This window comes from Lemur catta, chromosome 5 (genome assembly GCF_020740605.2).
Source record: "Lemur catta isolate mLemCat1 chromosome 5, mLemCat1.pri, whole genome shotgun sequence".
Lineage (NCBI taxonomy): Eukaryota > Metazoa > Chordata > Mammalia > Primates > Lemuridae > Lemur > Lemur catta.
The window spans coordinates 113695125-113719739 of NC_059132.1; the positions used below are offsets into that span (position 1 = coordinate 113695125).

General features: G+C 39.6%; 1 protein-coding gene across 5 annotated transcripts; it reads left to right on the top strand.

Annotated features, from left to right (window-relative positions):
* Positions 1-773: 773 nt before the first annotated feature.
* Positions 774-24270, top strand: LOC123638720 (tripartite motif-containing protein 60-like). Of its 5 annotated transcripts, XR_006735470.1 has the most exons (5): positions 9575-10111; positions 10562-10688; positions 10772-10883; positions 16225-16306; positions 24064-24270. XR_006735470.1 is itself a non-coding variant. In XM_045552555.1 (3 exons), exon 3 carries the CDS (start codon positions 6878-6880, stop codon positions 8291-8293), a length of 1416 nt encoding a protein of 471 aa, XP_045408511.1. In that variant the 5' UTR covers positions 774-799; positions 5538-5597; positions 6874-6877; the 3' UTR covers positions 8294-8779. The 5 variants fall into 5 exon arrangements, 1 of the variants encoding a protein (XP_045408511.1); XR_006735468.1 differs by having other exon boundaries at positions 10562-10883; XR_006735469.1 differs by lacking the exon at positions 24064-24270 and adding an exon at positions 23455-23591 and having other exon boundaries at positions 10562-10883.
* Positions 24271-24615: the final 345 nt, after the last annotated feature.

Genomic DNA, 24615 nt, shown 5'->3' on the forward strand with positions numbered 1-24615 from the left:
GGCACACATTGGTTTGGCCCAAAAAGGTGGGCCATTTCGAAGCGGGGAGCTTGCAGGTTATAGGTGGGTTTAAAGATTCTTTGGCTGACAATTGGCTTTATCTAAACGACCAGAAAGGAAATGCTTAATTTAAGATACAGGTGTGAGCACCCTGGGAGGTCCAGACAGGAGAATCTTTCAAGTTAAGGATCTGCCGGGCTGCTCGAGTTAAGATGGGGGGAGGGGCATTCTATCTTTTAGGTGCTGCTAATGCTATACCAGAATCAGGTTGGGAAGTAAACCACGCTATATTTGGTTAACAAAACCTGCCCGGTGGTATTTTACCTTTGTGAATGTGACTCATCTGGCCACCTTAGGAAGGAATTTTGAGCAAAAGAAAAGATCAGAGTTCAGTCCTCACGGGCCTAGTTGAGAAGAGGATTCAGAAGAGCCTGGCTCAAGTTTAGTCAAGAAGAAAATCATTATCAAGAGCAAGAAGATAGTTAAAATAGTGGGCTGATCTTTGTAGCTTGAACTAGGAAAAGGGCTTATGAAGCTGCTCTTTTCACTTCATGGCCTGATGGCCTGAGTTTGGAAGGTGGGTGAGGGGAAATTAGAGTATCTGGGGAAGGGAGGACACATTGGGTACCAGCATCTGTGCAGAAATGCACCCCTATCTTTTATTTTAAATGAAATAACACATTTTTTTAAACACCAATATAGTTGTTCCTTCTGGTTTCAAGAATTCCTGCCTTTTCTGTGGTGACGGCCTTCCCGTGAGAAAAAAAGAAAAAAAAGAATTCCTGTCATATTTTGCAAGGTACTGGCTGTACTGCTTTGTTCAAAATTTGTAAAACTTTTCTTCATATTTAACCAGCCCAAAAGCATCCATTAAATATCTATTTTATTTTATTTTATTTTATTTTTTTGAGACAGAGTCTCACTTTGTTGCCCGGGCTAGAGTGAGTGCCGTGGCGTCAGCCTAGCTCACAGCAACCTCAAACTCCTGGGCTCAAGCGATCCTCCTGCCTCAGCCTCCCGAGTAGCTGGGACTACAGGCATGCGCCACCATGCCCGGCTAATTTTTTTTTCTATATATATTTTAGTTGGCCAGATAATTTCTTTCTATTTTTAGTAGAGACGGGGTCTCGCTCAGGCTGGTCTCGAACTCCTGACCTCGAGCGATCCACCCGCCTCGGCCTCCCAGAGTGCTAGGATTACAGGCGTGAGCCACCATGCCCGGCCTAAATATCTATTTTAAAAGAAGGATTAGGAGCCCATGCAATGACGTTGTTACTTATGAGAAGTTCCATTGAAAGGTGGGAAGAGTTGAAGAACGCATAATCATTTATTTTATATAATTGCTTATTATTGAAAGATACAATTTTTAAGTGTAATAAAACCTTACTATCCCTTCAAAATTGGAATGTACATGACTTTTTTTCTGCCCAACTACTGCCATGAGCAGTTAACACCTTTTCTGATCATTAAAGAGTTAGGAGTAATGAGAGATGCAGTGGGTTTTACTCTAAAATAGTACTGTAATGTATACTACAGTGCAACAGCACATGTCATAATGTAAATACAGGCAGTTGGGCTAGATTTCTTTCTTTGTTGTTTTTTTTGAGACAGAGTCTCACTCTGTCGCCCGAGCTAGAGTGCCATGGCATCAGCCTAGCTCACAGCAACCTCACAATACTGGGCTCAAGCAATCCTCCTGCCTCAGCCTCCCAAGTAGCTGGGACTACAGGCATGTGCCACCATGCCTGGCTAATTTTATATATATATATTTTTTTAGTTGTCCATATAATTTCTTTCTATTTTTAGTAGAGACAGGGGTCTCATTCTTGCTCAGGCTGGTCTGGAACTCCTGAGCTCAAACAATCCACCCGCCTCGGCCTCCCAGAGTGCTAGGATTACAGGCGTGAGCCACCGAGACTGGCCTGGGCTAGATTTCTAAGTGCTCTTTTTTTTTTCACGTGGAAATCGTATAACAATAAACTGTGTTGGGGGGCCCCAAGACCACCCCCAGGTTTGGTGATTTGCTAAAGTAAACAGGATTCAGCGTAAAGTGTGACTTTTGGTTATGATTCATTATAGTGAAAGGATACAAACCAAAATCAGCAAACAGGTGAAGTCTGGAGGAAACCAAGCTAAGCTTCCAGAAGTCCTCTCTCAGTGAAGTCACACAGGACTTGCTTAATTGCTCCAGTGACAAGTTGTGATAACAGGAGTGAAAAGTTGCCTGACTGCAGAGCTCATTAGAGACTTGCTGCCCAAGGTCTTGGCTGGGAGCAGGTCATGCAGGCTTCTCTCCCTAATTTATATCAAAATACCAGATTCTCAGAAGGAAAGCAGCTGTTCATAAATAAACCTCATTGTTTGTACAAACACTTGAGGTGCAGTGAGACATTCTTATGGGGGAGTGGCAGGACCCATTTCCTCATAAATTCCTGATAATCTCTGGGAAACACCATTTATTAGAGACTGCCACCTAATTGGTTGCTGTCTGTCTACATCGTCATGTATGGTGGAAAACGTACAAAAATCTTAATTTTCTCCTTGTTAGATTATTTGGACATACTAACAAATGTGGGATATCCATTAATATGAGTTGAACAGAACACTTTATGAAGCACTGTAGATTTTGGAGGCTATAAACTTATGTTTTCTAAATACCAAGAAAGGATAGTGTGGTTATACCAGTTAGTATTAGGACTTTGGATAAGCCTATCAAACTTTTGTAAATTGAAATGCCACCTTATAATTGAAGATAATAGCGTCAAATTATCAGGGCTTGGGGTTTTGCTCTATTTGCAAGCTCATAAATTAGCCTATTAATATCTCATGGATGTTACCAGGAGACAACACTCTTGGGTCCCAAAGAACCATGTTACACCTGGCACCACCAGCAGCCTGAGCGTCACGTTGGTGCCGTTTCCCTCTACGTTCCAGGCCCCACAGGTGATGTGGACAGACCAGACTGTTTTAGCTGCTGTGCACATGGGGGTTTGCATCACAGCCAGTGAACCCTGAGCTTGGGAATCCATTTTCACAGCAAGCCTTTTCTTTGTCCCACACTGACACCTTACCTCTTCTTTCAAGGACACCTGATGCAAACACAACTATGAGATATATCCTGGGTAGAGAGTGGTCACAGGGCCTTGAGTTTTTGGCATACCCGGGAGACCAAACAGAGATGCTCAGGGCAGGTGGCAGGTTGCTTCACAGAGTTGTAAGGGTTTAAGGAGATCAGTGCTGGGCGCGGTGGCTCATGCCTGCAATCCCAGCACTGAGAGGCCGAGGCAGGAGGATCGCTTGAGCTCAGGAGTTTGAGACCCTGAGCAAGACCCCATCTCTACTAAAAATAGAAAAAATTAGCCGGATGTGTGGTGTGTACCTATAGTCTCAGCTACTCTGGAGGCTTGGGCCCAGGATTTTGAGGTCGCAGTGACCTACGATCATGCCACTGCACTCTAGCCTGGGCGACAGAGGGAGACTCTGTCTCAGAAAAAAAGATGGAGGTCATTGACTGTACGGAAGACGTTTAGCACTGTGCGAAGTTTTGTCAGGACCCCGAGCTTGATACTCTATTCTGCTAAAGTGTTGGATTGAAATGGGTGAGGAGTTATGTTAAAAAGTGTGACAACTACACATAACCTGTTTCATCAATTCTAAAGTGAATGGTTTTATTCACATTTGAATAATTCTGAAATAAAGAGGTAACTTCCTCTGGGTCAAAGACAAAGTCATCATCACATGTCAAAATCACGCCAATTCTGTTACCTTTAAGGATTGTGTTCTGTGAAAGGTGAGCAGCAGAAACAGGTGAAGGAATGTGCCTGTTAGGGTTGGGGAGAAGGGGAGAGAATGCTACAGTGATGGTTGAGTGGTCACGTGTATGAGGAACTAACTCCAGCTGGCTGGAAAGTAGTCATGAAAGGGGATATGGAACAGGTGCCAGTAGTTTTACAACTTTTTATTTTGAAATTTCCCAAACCTACAATGATACTGAAAGAATAGTGTCTATAACCCCTTTACTCTTGGCTACAATCCCCAGTTGTTAACATTTGGGCTGATCCACTGTCTCTGTTTTCTCACTGTGTGTGTGCATTTCTGTATGTGAATGTATAATGTGTAAAATTATATACTTTTTATTTTGAACAGTTTAAAAATAAGTTACAAACATATCCTGTCATTTGTCTATTAAAAAGCTTGTATCTCTTCTAGAACATGGACATTCTGCTTTTCCATTATAAATCTTTATTATACCCAGTTTGTTCTAATACACTATAATTATCTAATATAAGTCCATGTCTAAACATTTCCAGTGGTATCCACAGTGTCCTTAATAACTTTGTCTTTCTAGGCCAGAGGATTTCAGATATCACACATTGCCTTTGGCTTTCCTTTCTCTTTTTTTTGTTCTGAGACAGTCTCACTCTGTTGCCCGGGCTAGAGTGCCGTGGCGTCAGCCTAGCTCACAGCAACCTCAAACTCCTGGGCTCAGGCGATCCTCCTGCCTCAGCCTCCCGAGTAGCTGGGACTGCAGGCATGCACCACCATGCCCGGCTAACTTTTTCTATATATATTTTTAGCTGTCCAGATAGTTTCTATTTTTAGTAGAGAACGGGGTCTCACTCTTACTCAGGCTGGTCTTGAACTCTTGACCTCGAGCGATCCTCCTGCCTCGGCCTCCCAGAGTGCTAGGATTATAGGCGTGAGCCACCACCCGGCCTCCTTTCTCTTTAATCTCTTCATTTTGAATAGTCTCCCACCTAAATTTTATCGGCTATAACAGACATTTATTCTGTTTGCATTCTTCTAAGGTTTTATTCATTCATGTATCCATCTATTCATTATTCACCTATTTTAAAGTCTTCATTGATTTTCTGCTACTTCTCAGTGGATAGGGCAGACTAAGTGTCTACTTCTAGTCTACCTCATTCACCAGTTAAAGCCAAAAGAGAACCCAAAAAACAAAAGAAATACGGGAAGAAACCATTTCAGATTACGATTGAGTTCTATGAGTGTAAGTAGAGAGATGGGATGTCAGAGACAGGAGTGAGTGGGAGGCCGCCAAGTTGGTGAGCAGAAGATGGGATTTGTGATGTGACCTGAAGGAAAAGAGGTATTTGCAAAGGTCGTGACCCCTTAGCCAGTAAATAATTCAACATGTATTTCCTAAGAAGGACATTTTCTTATACAGCTATGGTACAATTAATGAAATTTAGGAAGCCTAACTTTTATGTATCACTGTCATCTAATAAATAGTACGTATTCAAATTTTTCCCACTATCCTATATTATCCACTTTATTGCAACTTTTCTCCCCAGTCTAGAATCCAAGCTAAGATTATGTATTATTGTTACTTTAATTTAGAACAAATTGGCTACTTTTCAGTGCTGTTTTTATTGGTGCAGTCTGATGCCATTATTATGTTAGGTGTGGTATGATTTGGGTGTTCATGATTGCTGCCTATGATTAGAATGAGGTAAAATATGTATATTTTCTACAGACGTTTTCCACAGATGGTAACGAATTTCTTCCCATTGCAGGTCATCGCTTTGTCTCGTCACTGGTGAAGCTGGTGGTCTCTGGATCTCCACGTTGTAAAGGTACTTGGTTTTTTTCTCTTATTTCATTTATTTATTTATTTTTATTTTCTTTTTTTTTTTTTTTGAGACAGAGTCTCACTCTGTTTCCCGGGCTAGAGTGCCGTGGCGTCAGCCTCGCTCACAGCAACCTCAAACTCCTGGGCTCAAGCGATCCTCCTGCCTCAGCCTCCCGAGTAGCTGGGACTACAGACATGCGCTACCATGCCCGGCTAATTTTTTGTGTATATATTTTTAGTTGTCCATATAATTTCTTTCTATTTTTAGTAGAGATGGGGTCTTACTCTTGCTCAGGCTGGTCTCAAAAGCTCCTGAGCTCAAACAGTCCTCCCGCCTCGGCCTCCCAGAGTGCTAGGATTACAGGCGTGAGCCACCACGCCTAGCCCCATGTTTTTTTTCTCTTTATAACTAAAATATCATCCTAGGGTGATGTTTTGAGAACTATGTGAATAGCTTATTGCCCCATAAAATTTTACCCAATAGTTTTTATAGTTATTGATGCTCTTGCCCAAACCATTTATTATAGTGTGATTTCAAATCCAATAGATTTTGAAATTAAAAATTGTTTCTCACCCACAGGAATGATTGTTCCATTAGACCTGTGACTGGCTTCTCTTTTTCTGGGACAGAGTCTCACTCCATTCCCCTAACTAGAATGCCGTGGCATCAGCCTAGCTTACAGCAACCTCAAACTCCTGGGCTCAAGCAATCCTGCCTCCGCTTCCGAGTAGCTGGGACTACAGGATGCCTGGCTAATTTTTCTATTTTTAGTAGAGACTGGGTCTCACTCTTTCTCTGGCTGGTCTTGAACTCCTAAACTCAAGTGATCCTTCCGAGGAGCTCGGACTACAGGAGCACACCACCACGCCCGGCTACTTTTTCTATTTTTATTAGAGGTGGGGTCTTGCTCTTGCTCAGGCTGGTCTCAAACTCCTGAGCTCAAGTGATCCTCCCGCCTCAGCCTCCCAGAGTGCTAGGATTACAGGTGTGACCCACCGCGCCTGGCCTGTGGCTAGTTTCTTAAAGAAAGTCATTAAACCTAGATTCAGATGGGCTAATCTGATAGAGCTACGGGCTTTGACTCATTATTGTCTCCAAGCTAAGGGGCAGGGGACTAAAGAAGATGCCAGTGAGTGCCCTCAGCGTGTTAGGACAGCGCGACCCAAACCGGGCTGATCCGCGAGGTCCAGGATGGGTGTCCACGTCTCACTGGGTCTGAGCTCTGGGGAGGCAGGCCTTGCCACAGGAAGCTGACCTCACCCACTGCCTTTGTTCACAGCCCAATGGAGCTTGTGACAGCCCTGGTGGACCTCCAGGAGGAATCCAGCTGTCCCATCTGCCTGGAGTACTTGAAAGACCCGGTGACTATCAGCTGTGGGCACAACTTCTGTCACTCCTGCCTCAGTGTATCCTGGAAGGATCTAGATGATACCTTTCCCTGTCCTGTCTGCCGTTTTTGCTTTCCTTACGGGAACTTCAGGAGGAACCCTCAGCTCCGTAGTTTGACTGAAATCGCTAAGCTGCTGCAGGTCAGAAGGAGCAAGAGGAAGAGGCAGAAAGAGAAGGCTGTGTGTGACAAGCACGACCAGTTTCTGACCCTTTTCTGTGTGAAGAACCTGGAGATGTTATGTGCACAGTGCAGCCTCTCCGCTGAACACCAGAAGCACTACATTAGCCCCCTTGACAAAGCCGCCTCTCACCACCGAGAAACTCTGGAGCGTAGCGTTGAGCCCTTGAAGAATAACATAGAACGAGTTGAAAAAGTGATAGCTCTGCAGGGCAGCAAGTCAGTGGAGCTTACGAAGCAGGTAGAATGTAAGAGAGAAGCAATCAGTTCTGAATTTGAGGGAATTAGACTGTTTTTACAGAATGAGCAAGAGACTATTCTTAGGGAGATACAAGATGAAGAGACGGACATTTTAACAAAACTAAATGAAAACCTTGTAATGTTTTCAGATGTTGTTTCCACATTAAAACATCTTCTGAGGGAGATAGAGGGCACGTGTGTGCAGTCAGACGTGGAATTACTGGCCTGCGTTAAGAGCATCTACCGCAGGTATCAAACCCTAAAACACCCTGAAACCTTTTCATTTAGTTTAACAAAATACGGTTTCAGACTTCCTCCCCAGTATTCCGGCTTGCACAGAGTCATCAAGGCCTTCCAAGCAGATGTGATCCTGGATGTGGACACGGCCCATCTTCAGCTGATTGTCTCTGAGGACAGAAGAGCTGTGCGGTACGGAAGAACGAAGCAAAAAGGTGGCTGTCACGCAAGGAGATTCGAGCTTTGCCCTGCTGTCCTGGGCTGTCAGAGGTTCAGTGCTGGCAGACACTACTGGGAGGTGGACGTGGGAAGGAAGCCCAAGTGGATCCTGGGCGTGTGTCAGGACGGGGTTGCTCGCAGCTGGCAGGATCAGCCGTCGGTTCTGGGTGGGTTCTGGGCTGTTGGCCGGTACATGCGTGGCGGCTATGTTGCCTCGGGCCCCAAGAGAGCCCACCTGCTGCCGGCAGTGAGGCCCAGTAAGGTTGGCATTTTTCTGGACTGTGACTTGGGTGAGGTCTCCTTTTATAATATGAATGATAGGTCTGTTCTCTATACTTTTAGTGATTCCTTCACAGAAGCTGTTTGGCCTTATTTCTATACTGGAACAGATTCAGAACCTCTTAAAATCTGTTCAGTATCAGATTCTGAAAGGTAAAGAACCTGGTAAATAAACCTGTTTGAGTTTTTATTGGCAACTTGGTCAGTAGTTTAAGTTTTACCACTGAAAACCAGAATAGATTTTTCTGCTTCATTGTTAGCAACTGTCAAACATGCTTATCATACCACTTTTATAGATATGAAGGTCAATTGTCAAGAGCTTTGCATTTTAAGATAAAATATTTGCTGAGAATTATATTACTTAACATGTCCAATGAAATTGTAAAATTTCCAATAAATTGTTTCCTTTAGTTAGGTCAATCCCCTAAAGCTGTGCAGATTATTATTTAAGTGGCATGTTTACCACGTACTTACCTTTCTGTGTAGTGGATTCTTCTGTTTACCTCCATATCTCTCATTTATCAAATTTTCTGTTCTTTATTGTATCATTTGACACAGTTGACTTGTTTTTGTGGCTAATGAGGATTTCACTTTGTTTAAATCTTTTCTCTATATACACTTACAAATGCACAACACATAGGTAATGTCTAACATTTTTCTTTTTCTTTTTCTTTTTTTTTTTTCTTTTTGAGACAGATTCTTGCTCTGTTGCCCGGGCTAGAGTGCCGTGGCATCAGCCTCGTTCACAGCAACCTCAGACTCCTGGGCTCAAGCAATCCTCCTGCCTCAGCCTCCCGAGTAGCTGGGACTACAGGCATGTGCCACCATGCCCGGCTAATTTTTTTCTATATATTTTTAGCTGTCTAGATCATTTCTTTCTGTTTTTAGTAGAGACGGGGTCTCACTCTTATTCAGGCTGGTCTTGAACTCCTGACCTCGAGCGATCCTCCTGCCTCGGCCTCCCAGAGTGCTAGGATTACAGGTGTGAGCCACTGTGCCCAGCCTGTCTAACATTTTTCTTTCTTCCTTTATGCCTGTCATTCTGTACATCACAGAATCTGGGCCCGTACAGCAGTCAGCCTTCCAGTCAGCACCTTTCTGGGAATTGACCTCTGCTCTTGGACTCTCTTTGTTTAATCCTGTATTTTCCTATTTTTTAAATCTGTTCATTTTGGGGTGTTATCACCCCAATTGTATCTTTGTAAAGTTTGCAAGACTTAGCAAGTTTGGAAATAATTTTATTCTGCCCATATTTAGATGACAAACCAAGTAAACATTTCTACATTTGAAATCACTTTAATTTTCAAGATTTTTTTTTTTTTTCTTTTTTTCCTTGAGACGGAATTTAGTTCTGTCACCTGGGCTAGAGTGCCGTGGTGTCATCCTGGCTCACAGCAACCTCAGACTCCTGGGCTCAAGTGATTCTCCTGCGTCAGCCTCCCAGAGTGCTAGGATTATAAGCATGAGCCACTGCGCTGGGCCACGACATGATGTTTTTGATAAATCTGATACTAGTCTGATTTTTGATCCTTTGGATACCACTGTTTTTTGTAATCCTTTAAGATCTTTTTTATCCCTAGTGTTTTGAACTTTATTTTACTGAGTAATCAGATATAGATTGAATATGCCTTATCCAAAAAGCTTGGAACCAGAAATGTTTCAGCTTTCAGATTTTTTCAGATTCTGCAATATTTGCATGTGCATAATGAGGTATCGTGGGGATGAGACCCAAGTCTAAACATGAAATTCATTTATATTTCATATATCTTATGACACAAAGGCTGAAGATAGTTTTATACAATATTTTTAATTTTGTGCCTGAAACTGTCTGTAAATTGAACCATCAAAAAGCAAGGGAATTAGCTGTGACATTTTCCACTATCATTTTGCTGCTGCAGATGTTTCAGATTTCATTTCAGGTTTCATATTTTTGGATAATGGCTCAACCTGTGCCTTCAATCTGGAATTGTACAAGGTGAGCAAAACAAAGCTTTCTATCCTCTCCCCTCTGTTTCCTAGAGGGGAGAACAGAACGTATTCAATAAAGTGATAACTAATGGCTACAGTGTGTTAGATGCTGTGGTGACAGGGGACATTAGGTCGGTGTCATGCATGTGGGGGTGCTGTGGGTGGGCAGGGTAGGCGTCGTGGGGTTTGTGGAACCTGAGCAGACGTTGGAGGTGAGGGGTAGGTTTGCAGGGAGCCTGGGTGGGGCCGAGGAGGGGGGCGTTTCAAAGGGAGCGGCCAGACCAAATCTGCGGGAAAGGGCTTACCAAGCTGGGACGGCGCCGAGGCTGGTGACTGGAGTAGAGTGAGCGAAGAGAAAGAGAATGAAAATAATTGTGGAAATTACTTATTTTACCTAACAGGCAGATAAAGAGTGTATCCAACAACATGCCTCTCACTAGCTGTGTTTTCTGAACAGCATGAATTGTGCAGTTTATCATGAAGTGCATGGTGAACAGATGTCGTGTGGCGAACAGATGTCGTGTGGCATAGTGTCTCTGACTCCCAAAGGCCATGCAATGGAGGGGTTGCCCGGCCAGAGGCAGGTGTGAAGCGGGGGAAGAGAAGATATTTCCGTGTGATTAAAGCTTTCTAAAGCCCCACCCTGAATATGGTGTCACCATTTCAGAAAGGAAACCCCCACCCTCCATCCTTCATCCATTCACCTGGCAAGACCACCTGGGACACCCTTGTGAGGCTATTGAGTCCCCTCCAACCCTCGACTCAGCATGAGAAAGCTCGTAGGTACTCACCCTGCACACTGGGCACTGCCAGGGACTGCTGCTGTCTCTTAGCCTGAGTTCATCAGACAAACACTTGGAATGATACACATGAAAACACAGGTCATATATCAACACCTGTCCAGGCAAATGGCATTGAAAACAATACTAGTCATGATTTTCTGTTTCCTTGTCCTACAAAAAATACAAAATAATTCTGAATGGCATTTTGTCAGTATCTGCAATGACTAAGAACAAAATTGAAACTCAAGTCTCCAAGTTAGACATTATAAACAATTTCAGACATTTACTGTGGTAAAACAGAAGGGAAAATAACCTAAAAATTTACTTCTTTAAATTTTAAAATCTTTCCTGAACATACTAATATTCAAAAATATCTTAAGGTGATCTGAGAGCAAAACCAATCCACAATGAATTAAGTCCAAAGCCAATCCCAGTTCTAACATTACCTTTCATTTTTAAATATAATCTAAGGAATAATTTGTTTAGTAAACTGAGTATCCCAAACCAACCTAGAGCTTAGCATTCCAAGTAAACCTTTCTTTTGTCCTGCCTTTTTTTTTTTTTTTTTGAGACAGAGTCTCACTCTGTTGCCCAGGCTAGAGTGCCGTAGTGTCAGCCTAGCTCACAGCAACCTCAAACTCCTGGGCTCAAGCAATCCTGCCTCAGCCTCCCAGAGTGTAGGATTACAGGTGTGAGCCACTGCGCCCGGCCAAGATTTCTTATTCCTATGCTTTGTTTTGTTTTTTATGGGCACAAAACCATTTCTTATTCTAGAAAAGTAGTTTTTAATAGAGTAATATAATGAATAACATAAATTATTGAGATAGGAATTATAGATTAGAAAAGCAAATAACTATATATTTTTTCTCTCTCTAGCAGCCAAAATAAAGACAAATGAAGAATTCAAAAGTAATAAAAAACGAGGCTTCTAAGAAAATAGAAGAGGTACAGTAATTGAGTTTTTCAATTACAATAAAATGCATAAAATTTTCTTGGCAAAAAGGAAGGAAATGATGAAAATAGAGGAGTCATGTGAAACAAAAATCATGACTTGATGGTTAAAGCCATCGCAACCATGGATAACCTTCACTTATTTGGTATGGCTCACCTCCTCAGGGTTACTTGCCTACCTGCACCCAAAACACATTAAGTTGTCCCATGAAAAGAATATGGAAGTAGCCATGGTCAAAGCAAGAGCAGCTGAACCAATCCAGAAACCCCAGAAATTCTATCTTCGCCTAAGGCAAGTGACTAAAATAAGGAGAGCGAGTGTTGTATTAACTCAGAACTACAGGGGGAACTTCTGCTCTTGTAGCTCAACTAGGCAGTTAGATTTTTTAATTCCCATCTTGGCAGTGACATAAATAGCCACAAACAGCTTCTGAACTATTCTTGCTTGCCGTCTCTATTTGCATTGTGGTCACTTGCTCTGGTTGAAGACAATCTACTGACACTAGTCTTCTGTGAGCTCCCTAGTCCACCCAGTACAGGTTCATTGAAGAAATGCAAAGTGATTCTTTTCCTGTATCACGTGTATTCTGGCACATACACATTATCTCTGTTCTGAGCTTCCTGTGTCTAACTTAGTATAAAGGAAAGGACTCTTAGGGAGAAAACAAAAAATGGAAAATTATTTGTAGGGTAGTTGTGATTCTAAGAACTGGTTTGGTAAAAAGTAAAATACAAATTAGAGGAATTCTTCCATATTTGACAGAATTTCCACAAGTAAAAAAATCTGATAAAAATGCATTTATGTTTATTTAGAGAAAAATACTATTTTTGAAATACTATATACCTGTAATAATCAAGCTAATGAGACAAAAGGAGATAGCCTAAGTATTCCATCTCTATAACAGAAAGAAAAAAGGGAAAGATTTTGTTGAAACATGCTAGAGCAAATAGGAAATATATAATTTTTATTCATGGCAGAAGTTAAGATGACAGTATAATCAAGTCATGACTTGAAGAGAGGCTAAAAGGTACATGAGGAAGATTGTACTATTTGCTATTAATAAATACTTAGTAGACTGATTAATAACAATATGGTAATTATTTTTAAATTTTGAAATTATGATTAAAGATTTTTTGAGTTCTGTTTATATCACCTAAACTGGGAAAATGAACCGTACGCTCCCAAATTCATTTTACTTAGCATTAATTTAACATCAAGCAATCAAGGAGTTAGATATTTGTTACATACAAATGTATATTTTGTTCTTTCTGCAACTCTGCAAATATTTTTAGTAGTTTTTAGATAATTACATTGTCATTATTAGAGGGTTCACAAACTCTTGGTACCAAAAGCAGTCTTAGGCATCTGCTAGTCTAGCAGTTCTCAAACTTGGTGGTCTCAAGATATATTTACCCTCTTATAAATTGAGGCCCCCAAAATGCTTTATTATATCAATATTTACCATATTAGAAATTTTAAACTTAGAAATTTAAAAAATATATATTGATTAATTCATCTTAAGATAATAATAAACTCATTGCATGTTAAATAATGTTTATAAAAAAAACTTTTCAAAAAAGACTTAGAAGAGTGGCATTGGTTTACATTTTTGCAGATCTCTTTAATATCTGCTGGCTTAATAGAAGTCAGCTAAATTCTCGTATCTCCTTCATTTAGTCTAGTGCAATATGTTTTTAGGTTGAAGTGTATGAAAATTCAGCCTCATACAGATGTGTAGTTGGAAAAGGGTAGAAGTATATAATAGCTTTTGAGATAATTGTGAATATTCTTTGATACTACACTTCAACATGTGGTAATTTCTTCAAGGTTAATTGTAATATAGAACTCTGTTGTATGTTAGAGCAATGGATTTTTTTTCTGGCCCCAGGATTCATACAGACCAACTCCTGCTCATCCCCTCTGGTCTCCCTTAATCCCTTGTTCCTTATCTAGCCCTGTTTCCAGCCTTAGATACACGTCTCAACTCAGTTTGTGTCCCTCCAGTGGGAAAGGAGGCCCATTTTTTCTGCTTTCTCTACCCTGCCAAGCCCCTTCCCAGGTGTCAGAAGGTGAGGCTTTGCTCTCCCACATCGTTTTCCATGTCAAGTAATGGCAGTTCCGTCCTTTGAATGCTCAGACCAAAAACCTTGGTACTTTCTAGATTGCTTTCCTCTCAGAGTTAGATTAATCTGTCAGTAAATGCTATTGGTTTAACACTCAAAATATATCCAGAATTTGAACAGTTCTCAACCTCCACTTTGTTATCTCCCAGTCCAAGCCACCATCATTTTTCTCTGGACTGTTACAACAGCCTCCTAAGGGGCCTCCCTGCCTCCACCCTCACTCCCTACAGCCTGTTCTCAATACTTTTAAAGACAGAGTGAGCCTTTTAAAAAGGGCATATCTGGCTGGGCATGGTGGCTCACACCTGTAATCCTAGCACTTTGGGAGGCCAAGGCAGGAGGATCCCTTGAAGTGGGGAGTTCAAGATCAGCCTGAACAACACAGAGAGACCCCATCTGGAAAAAATTTTTTTAAATTAGCTGGTTATGATGGCACACACCTGTAGTCCCAGCTACTCAGGAGGCCGAGGCAGGAAGATTGCTTAAGCCCAGGAGTTGGAGGTTGCAGTGAGCTATGATTGTGCCACTGCACTCTAGCCTAGGCAAGAGAGCAAGACCCTGTCTCTTAAAAAAAGGCGTTTGCCTTTACTCTTCTACTCACAACCCCCATGGCTTCTCATCTCATTCAAAGAAAAATCTAAAGGGCCCACCGTGGTCTACAGGGTTATGTGTCATCTGACTCCTGTTACCGCCCCAACGTGAACCATATCCCCCTTAACTCTTCCAGTCTCAGTGCTGCCTTTGAACCTCCTTGAACTTTCTAAGAACTTTCCTGTCTCAGAGTCTTTAGGCCATTGTCTCTTCATGGGATGTTCTTCTCTCACATGCCCTCAAGGCAGACCAGTGGATTTTCATCAACATTTCCCTTTGAATGGATTTTTCACCCATGCATGATTTTGTAACTCCATGCACTGATGATTTAGAAAATACAGGTTTACTAAGTAATACAGAAATGTTGACATAGTTCATTATATAATATTTTTAAATTACATCTATTAATATCAATATCCATCTTATCAGAAAAGTATTGCAAGGCTATTAAGCTCACCACGATGGATACAGACTCTACAGAATTATGGTTTTTGCTTGAAATCTTCAATCTTGTCATTGTCAGCAAATACTGTCAGTTGTTTTCATTGAAACAACACACTCTGCTTTTTCAAGATAATGTCTGCCAAGTAGCTAAGTCTGAATAATCTTGGTTTGTCAGTGGTTCTTTCCAGTAAAAATGGGATTTCCATGGAGAAAGCTCTACTTATCTGCTTGCAACCCAAACAATGCAGAAGGCTATAATGTTAGGAAAATAATTTTGACCTCACAGATTCCTGAAAGGGTCTCAAGGTCCCTCGGGGGTCCACAGCATTTGATTAGGTCTGAAACTCAGAGTAGGAGATTAACCCAAGGCCACACACTTAATGACAGAGACAGAGTTGGAATTCAGGTGTTCTGACTCCTAAACCAATAATCTTTCTAGTGTTCAGAACATCTAACTCTATAAAAGAAAGATTCACCCCCTCCACCAAAAATGTGCATTTTAAACACATTTTAAAATATAAATTGTAACCAAAAAAATACTGTAAATCTGTTTTGGAACAAAACGTGGAATGGAGAGATAAACGTTAAAAGTATACGTATATAAGCTTTCTGTCTAAGCTTTCTGTACCTCTTGGAATGGTCATAAAAAGTTAAAAGTCGTTCCCCCTTATCCTTGGGGTATATGTTCCAAGGCTCCCGGTGGATGCCTGAAACCACTGATAGTGCCGAGCCCTATAGATACTATGTTTTTCCTATACATACATACCTATGGTAAAGTTTAATTCATAAATTAGGCACAATACTCTTGTGCTTTGAGGCCATTATTAAGTAAAATAAGAGTTGCTTGAACATAAACCTCTGCAACACAGCAACGATTGATCTGGTAACCGAGACGGCTACTAAGCGACTGAGGGGTAGGCAGCGTATGCAGCGTGGACACCCCAGACAAACAGTGATTCACATCCCAGGGAAGATGGAACGAGACAGCACGAGTGTGTGTTATGCTATTCAGAATGGCACGCAATCGCAAACTTATAAATTGTTTATTGTTGGAATTTTCCATTTAATATTTTTGGACTGCAGTTGACTATGGGTAACTGAAACCATGGATAAGGGGGGACTACTGTGTTACCTAAAAATAAATTATAGTGAAACTATAGTTTTCAAAAACGGTACATTCATATGAATACACAAAGGATTTATTCTATTTGTTTGGTTTTCTTAACAGCTCATGAAAGTAGGTTCCGATGTTGAATTGTTGCTCAGAACATCTGTTATACAAGATATTTACACAGACCACAATACACTGCGTAAGTAAAACTAAAGAAAAATGGTTTCTGACTGCCATGTGTTTTAAAATAGTGAACAATCACAGCAGTTTTAATGCTGGGTAATAAAACAGCTTCATTCTGCCAGGCATCATGGTATATATTGTGTATATTTGTAAGACAACAGTTTATAATGCTGATTTATGAAACTCAGTTTTACCAGATTTTTCTAAATTAACTTATTTTTTTTCTTTTTTTTAATCTTAACCCCTGGTTATATTGCAAAACTGCAGTTATGAAGATGGTACAACTATGTATTTTTATCATTAATTTGTGGTTCTAAATTTTTCTGGCATCATTTATCAGCCACCTAGACTGTCTATTTGTTTACCTTTTATTCTATAATTAGTTAATTCAGGAGGTTTTGGATTTTAGGAAATTGAAATATAGTTAACAATCCTTCATTATACATCCAGACTCCTGGTGGGGCTTCAGCAGAATCTCATTTCACATTATATTTTGTTTTTATTCTGCAAACACAGAATGTGTCTTTGGGCACAACAACAAAAGACTAGGTTTGATAGGCCAGGCACAGTGGCTCACGCCTATAATCCTAGCACTCCAAGCGGCTGAGGCAGGAGATTCGCTTGAGCTCAGGAGTTTAAGACCAACCTGAGCAAGAGCGAGACCCCATCTCTACTGAAAATAGAAAAATTAGCCAGCCATGGTGGTGCACGCCTGTAGTCCCAGCTACTCGGGAAGCTGAGGCAGGAGGATCGCTTGAGCCCAGGAGTTTGAGATTGCCGCTCTGCACTCTAGCTCGGGCGACAGAGCAAGACCTTGTCTCAGGGGAAAAAAAAAAAAAAAGATGACATTCAAAACTGTTGAAAGGTCAGGGTTAGGGAGATGAGCAGAACGTAGAGGCTGTTACCAAAGGATGACAGTCGTCATGGTTAAAAACTGTTTCAAGATGTTTGCTGTGGCTACTTGCACATGGAAGTTACTGGAAACATAATCCACACGACACCTTTCTGGCCTACATAAGCATCTACTGGGTGTTTCTTCCAAGAAAGCCATTGTTTTTCTGTTAAAAAGGAGTGGGCTGAGCTGGCGCTCTCATTTTGCGCTCTTCCCTCCCCTCTTCTTTCTGCCTGGAGTGCAGGTGTGATGTACAACAACGGTGAAGATGAAACCACACATAGGAGGGTAGCAGAACAGGAAGAAAGAAGAGCCTGGGTCCTTAGTGATACTAAGGACTTGTACTAGCTCAAGACTGCCTTAATCTGTATTTCTTAATATGTGAGAAATTTAAATTCCTTACTTATTTAAGCCACGCTTTGTTGGACTTTCGGTTATTCAGAGCTGAACAAATTCTAGAACAACATAGGTAGATTTAGCCATTTATTCTTCCATTCTCCCATAAAAGTATTATACCATTTTTGTATCACATTCTATTATGCTATAATTTGATGTTTGTCTGTGTGTCTTTTCCATTAGATTATGAATTCCTTGAAGCCGAAGAGACTATTATATATTCACCTTTGTATCTTCACTTTTTGATGTAATATCTGACATAAAATAGGCACATATGTTTGATAAGTGAAATTATTGCTATTGTTCATAGGTTAAAACCTACATTATAATTTATTCTCTGAGGAAACATCCAAAGATTTGGTAAAAGCAAGTGAAATATAAACAATGGTTAAATATTATTTATTTAACTGGTTTTCATTTAGGTAAGCTAGATTTACCCTCTGGCTAACAGCATTTTTTCAGTCAGACCAGTTCTTTTTTTAAGTGAAAATTTCAGTTTTATTTTTGGGTTAAATTTGTTTTAGTGATATCTTTTTTTAAAAAAACTTTTTTTAAAAAAGTAATTCAGATTTACAGAAAAAGTACAAAAGTTGAAGGGTATGAAAATTTCCTTTACCCCGTATTCTACAAATGCTAAGATTTTACCACATTTGCTGTATCATCATTCCCTCATTTTTTTCCTGAACTCTGAACGCAAGTTGCAGATATAATACCTCTTTATCCCAAAATGAACATTTAAAAAATTATGATAGTCCGTTTGGGTTTAGATCTTCTGGAGAAATACTTTCGGGTATATTTCTTTAAAAGTACTTCAGTGTGTATTGCATAAATATCCAAGGACATTCCCTCATGTAACCACAGTATAATTATCGAAACCAAGACATGAACATTAATGTAATTCTGTCATTTAAATCTTCCCATTTGTCCTAACAATGCCCCTTATGGCAGAAGAATAAAAACTTTCCCTCTGGTCCAGCGTCCTACCAGGGCTCACACATTGCTGTAGTCATGTCTCTTTAGTCTTCCTTAATCTGGAGCAGTCCCTCAGTCTGTCTTTGTCTTTCATGACCATAACGTTTTGAAGAATATAGGCAGGTTGTTTTATAGAATGCTGTGTAAGCATTTTTTCATCATGATAGCTCATCCGGATTCAGTTTTTCTGGAAAAAAGAGGCAGAAATTATGCATCCCTTCAAAAATTTGTATCTTAAGAGCTTTATCTTTTTTTCCTCTTTTTTAAAAGTTTTAATAATTATGGGTACATAATGGTTGTATATCTTTATAGGGTACATGTGATGTTTTGATACAAGCATACAATGTGACTTGATCAAATCAGGGTAATAGGGGCATTTATCATTTCTTTGTGCTAGGAACATTCCACTCCCACTCTTAGTTATTTTAAAGTATACCCTAACTGATTGTTGATTATAGTTACTTTGTTGTGCCATCAATATTGTTCATTCTATCTAACTATATTTTTGTACCCGTTAACCATCCTCACTTTATCTCCCCCTCCCTCTACCCTTCCCAGTCCCTGGTAACCATCATTCTATTTTCTGTCTCAGTGAGATCAATTGTTTTTAATAATTAGCTCCCACATATGAGTGAGAACATGGAAGATTTGTCTTTCTGTGCTTGGCTTATTTCACCTAACATCATGCTCTCCAGTTCCATCTATGTTGTTACAAATGGCAGGATTTCATTCTTTTTGTGGCTATGTGATATTCCATTATGTATATATACCACAATTTCTTTATCCATACATCCATAGATAGATACTTAAGTTGATTCCAAGTCTTGGCTATTGTGAATAGTGCTGCAATAAACATGGCAGTGCAGATATCTTTTTGATACACTGAATTCCCCTGCTTTGGATACATAGCCAGCAGTGGGATTGCTGGGTAGTGTGGTAGTTGTAGCTTTAGTTTTTTGAGGAAACTCCATACTGTTCTCCATAGTGGTTGCACTAATATACATTCCTCCCAACAAAGCATCGGAGTTCTTTCTCCACATTCTTGCCAGTTATTGCCTGTCTTTTTGATAAAAGCCGTTTTAACTAAGGTGAAATGATATCTTATAGTTTTGGTTTACATTTCTCTGATGACTAATGATGTTGAGCATTTTTTCATATACCTGTTGGCCATTTGTATGTCTTCTTTTTAGAAATGTCTATTCAGATACTTTGCCCATTTGTTAATCAGATTTTTTATTTTTTTCCTGTCACTTGACAGTTGTTGGAGCTCCTTTTATAGTCTAGTTATTAATCCCTTGTCAGATGGGTAGTTTGCAAATATTTTCTCCCATTCTCTGGGTTATCTCTTCACTTCGTTGACTGTTTTCCTTTGCTGTACAGAAGCTTTTTAGTTTGTTGTGATCCCATTTATCCAATTTTGCTTTGGTTGCCTGTGCTTTGGGGGGTATTACTCAAGAAGTCCTTGCCCAGACTGATGTCCCGAAGCATTTCCCCAATGTTTTCTTTTGTAGTTTCATAGTTTCAGGTCTTAGATTTAGTCTTTAATACATTTAGATGTGATTGTTGTGTGTGGCGAGAGATATGGGTCTAGTTTCATTCTTCTGCATACAGATACCCAGTTTTCTCAGCATCATTTATCGAAGAGACTGTCCTTTCCCTACGGCACATTCTTGGCACCTTTGTCAAAGATTAGTTCGCTATGGATGTGTGGATTTATTTCTGGGTTCTCCATTCTGTTTTATTGGTATATGTGTCTGTTTTTATGCCAGTGCCATGCTGTTTTGGTTACTGTAAAGAGCTTTTATCTTAACTCCAGCAGTTGTTACCTAGGACTCAACAGTTTTTTCTTGTTGTTTAATGATGTTTCTCAGTGGGGGCAATATTGGATAGGACCGTTCTTCACGGTGTCAAACTGTCCTACACATGCAGGAGGTTTGGCATCCCTGGCTCCTGCCCACTAAATTCCAGTAGCATTCTCCACTTGGTATGACAACCCAAACGTCTTTGGTTAAGAACCATTATTCTATAAAACAGCAGTCTCCAATCTTTTTGGAACCAGGGACCGGTTTCATGGAAGACAATTTTTCCACGGTGGGGAGGAGGGTAGTGTGCAGGGATGACAAGTGACGGAGAGCGGTTGTAAAAAAGCTTCATGCCCTGCTCACCTCCCAACCCACCTCCTGCCATGTGGCCAGGTTCGATCCCAGTCTGCAGCCTGGGGTTGGGGACCCCAGCTATACAATTTGGGATCTTTAAATTAGGACAGCATTCTTGCTTTTTCTATAATAATAATGCACAAACAAATTTTGCCATCATTTTAATTATCAGTAATTGGTAGATGTCCAATAATGTAAGTTTTAGCTGAATTCTGTTCAGTTATTTAATTCATTATATTTAATAAATAAATGATAAAGAGTTGAGTTGATCATATGTGTTTTTATATAATTGGAAATGAGAATCCAATTGTTTCCATTTAGAATCAAAGACTCCACCTTAGATGTCAATTGAAATAAAATATCCCTGGGAGATTCACCTTAAAATTAGATATTTTACTGTTATAAGTTTTAAAGGGAAATGAGTGTAGTTGCATTTAATCTTAATTTTAATGATATTATTTTCTCTTACTGTTTTTCATTCAGAATTGGTTCCTAGGAAAGACCTTCTTATAGAAAATGTGCCATATTGTGATGCACCAACTCAGAAGCAGTGAATTTTTTATGATAAGACAAGTCTTTGTACTTTTTAACTTTAAAATATATAACTCTGGCAAAAGGTCTGGGAAATGTAGACATTTTTCTCTGAACTGGCATGTTGAAAATGAATGAATTAGAGAACAGCTTCATATTTAAATTTCATGGTAAAAGGACATTGCTGAGAAGTGTAGAAATAGTTAAGTATTTCTAAAGGAAAATAGACAAGAAGACATTTCCTTTTCATTGAAAATCAAACTTTATAAAGTAAAATAAATGCTTAGAGAAATACATTCACTTCTCTTTGACCTTAATTAATATTTGGGCTTACAATAACTATGTGAGAATACAGTGTTTTGACAAGTTGGTGAGTTTTTCTCTCATGTGAAATGCAATTATTAGATTTAAATTATTAGATTAAATTGATATTTAGTCCCTAAAATTTTCAACTCGTCAAAAAATCACGTGTGTACCAGTTCGCCACAGAAGGTAGCCTTTGTTTCCTAAAGCACTGGAATTATTTCTGTAGCTAACAAATAATTGTACAGTTTCTTTTTAAAGATAGAATCTCTGTGTTCTTATAAAGATTTTTTTATCAGTCTTCTGAAAATAGAGGAATAAAATATCAAATCTCCTAGGGTCACTTTGGAATAAAGAAATCCCAAAGTTTTTAGGAAATAGTGGCCCTTGAGCAATCTATATAATATGACCTTACTAGAATTGGCTGTATGTAGACCAAGTTAGATTTTATTGTGAAAATGTAATTTATGGCTCCATTCTCTTTGTTTTAATCAGTGAAACGTAAGTGGCTTCTTTTCTTCCACGTGTCCCGCCCCTGATGAGATGGGCAGAAAGGGGTTGGCGTTCTACCGTCTAATTCTAGGAACCATAAAATCGTATTTAATATTCTTCTTGTTTCTTTTTTATTTGTTGTCAAAGCATACTGGTATATCCTTGCTGGGTATGATATATCATGTTTGGAAGTAATTTAATTTTAGATCAAAAACTTATCAGAATTATTGAGACGTTAAACTACAGTCTCCCCTTAATGCCTCCTAATAATTTTGAGGAGCTCAGTTAGTGTTCTGTGTAATGAATGTATGTCAAAAGATTCACTACATAATTTTTCATCTCTTAGTTATATTTCTTATTATAAAAATAGAAATTATACCTAGAGAAAAATGTAAGTTGTTTCAAATTTGAAATTTGCCCTTATAAGAAAATGCTGAAAGTCATCAGAACAATCACTGTATAAATACACTGACTTACTGTTTCAGTGTGTGTATTATGTATTCTGAGGGACGTTGGCTGATATTATTTAAATTTAGTATATATTCTATATTGTTTCAATATTAAACATTTTTAGAAGTTCACAGATTTTTTTCTTTAACCTGAATTCCCTGGTCCCATTCTTTACTTACATTAATTTAAATATCTCATCAGATTTTTTTTATAAACTAGCTATCATCAGTAGCAATAGAGATTTAATATTTCACATGTTTATTTTATTAAAGGTACTGGCTTATAGATTTTCTTTAAGATATATGTAGATGCAGATAGGTAAATAAAATACTTACATGCCGTAAGATAACTCAGTAAAGTTCCTATGAAGTGTATAAACATATCAACAACAGGCTTGACTGTCACAAAACTATGAAAGATTTTTTACTCTATTCTTACATAGCATTTATTTATATTTCAAATTTATTTTAAATGGTTATTTAATAGTTTCATTAAATAACTTAAAGTAATTGCTGAGTTCTTGGCCTGTTGAAAACCGAAGAATGAGAAAGTAAACTACCATACCTATATAGAGTTTATTTTATAAACCATTTCTAAAAACTGAAGTTGATGATTATCTAGCTACCTAACTTCTCTCTTGTACAATGTCAACGTTTAATCTTTTTTTTATTGTACTTATTTATTTATTTTAGAGATGAGGTCTTGCTGTGTTGCCCAGGCTGGAGCACAGTGGCTGTGCATAGGCTCATAGTGCGCTATGGCCTCGAACTCCTGGGCTCAAGCAATCCTCCTGCCTCAGCCTCCTGAGTAGCTACAGGCATGTGCCACTGCACCCAGCTTTAATTAAATCTTTTCTATTTAGTTAGTTTGCTTAAAAGCTTCCCATGTTCCTACAGAGAGTTGCTGAAATCTAACATTTTGCTGTGACTATTGCAATCTAATGAAAGTGAGGTGTATGAATTCTAATTGCAGATATCTAGGTTTGGAGGCCCAGCAGGACTTTATGAAACAATCTTTTGGCAGAAGACTCAGATTTAAGAAGCATGTAGGGAAGAGTTCTTCACTGAAGATTTGAAGCTGGGGGAACATAGTTTATATAACATCTGATTCAGAACATTAAAATTAAGATTTGCATCAAATTGTGTTTAAGCTGGTTCTTATTATATTTTGCCTGTAGTTGCATTTTTTCAACATCAGTACAGTGTCCAAAAAGCACATGATAATAAGAATAGGTGGAATTTTTTTACTCATTGACAAAGCAAAAAATTTATCTGTAAGCACAAAGCCATAACTCAACAAAGAAATGAAAATTCCAATCCTTATGGTAAGTTTTCTCAAGCAAAAGTGGATAGATGTAAAATTAGTATAGCTTTCCTATATATCAGCTATAACCAATCAGAAAGAAAATGGAAAAGATCCTGTTTATAATAAATAGCAAACAAACTGGGAATAGAAAATTTTTCTAAAAAGCTGTAACACTTAAACATGAGAGGTACACTATGTTCCCAGATGGGACAATTGAAAATTCTAGAGATGACTGCTCTTCAAAAATTAATCTTTTGAAATCTCTGTATTGCACAGGTAGACTCAACCTCCTGGGCTCAAATGATTCCCCTCCCTCGGCATCCAAGTAGCTAGAATTACATGCAAGCGCCACCACCCTGCTCTGAGCTCTTGGTCCATTGACAAGACCTGGACAACTTCCACGGATTTACCTTCCAGTTTTTAAGGACCGATTCGCCATCAGTGAACGAACTTCTTCACAGAAGTTGTGTTTGGAAAACCGGGCGGCTTAAGCAACAGGAGCTTCCTGTCTTCCGGCCGGCAGGCCAGACGTCCAGGGCCATGTGCCCCCTGGAGGCTCCAGGGAAGGACCCTTCCTCGTCTCCAGCATCTGGTGGCTCCCTGCACCCTGGGCTTGTGGCCGCCAGCTCCTCCTCTGCTCTGTCCTCATGGGGCCTCCTCCTGGAGTGTCTGTTATAAGGACACTTGTCACTGGATTTAGGGGCCCCCATCTCAAGATCCTTAATTACTTCTACAAAGACCCTATTTTAAAATAAGTTCCTGGCCGGGCGTGGTGGCTCACGCCTGTAATCCTAGCCCTCTGGGAGGCCGAGGCGAGTGGATCGCTGG

Coding starts and splice junctions, on each gene's coding strand:
- LOC123638720 (XM_045552555.1), top strand. CDS start 6,878: ATGGAGCTTGTGACAGCCCTGGTGGACCTCCAGGAGGAATCCAGCTGT.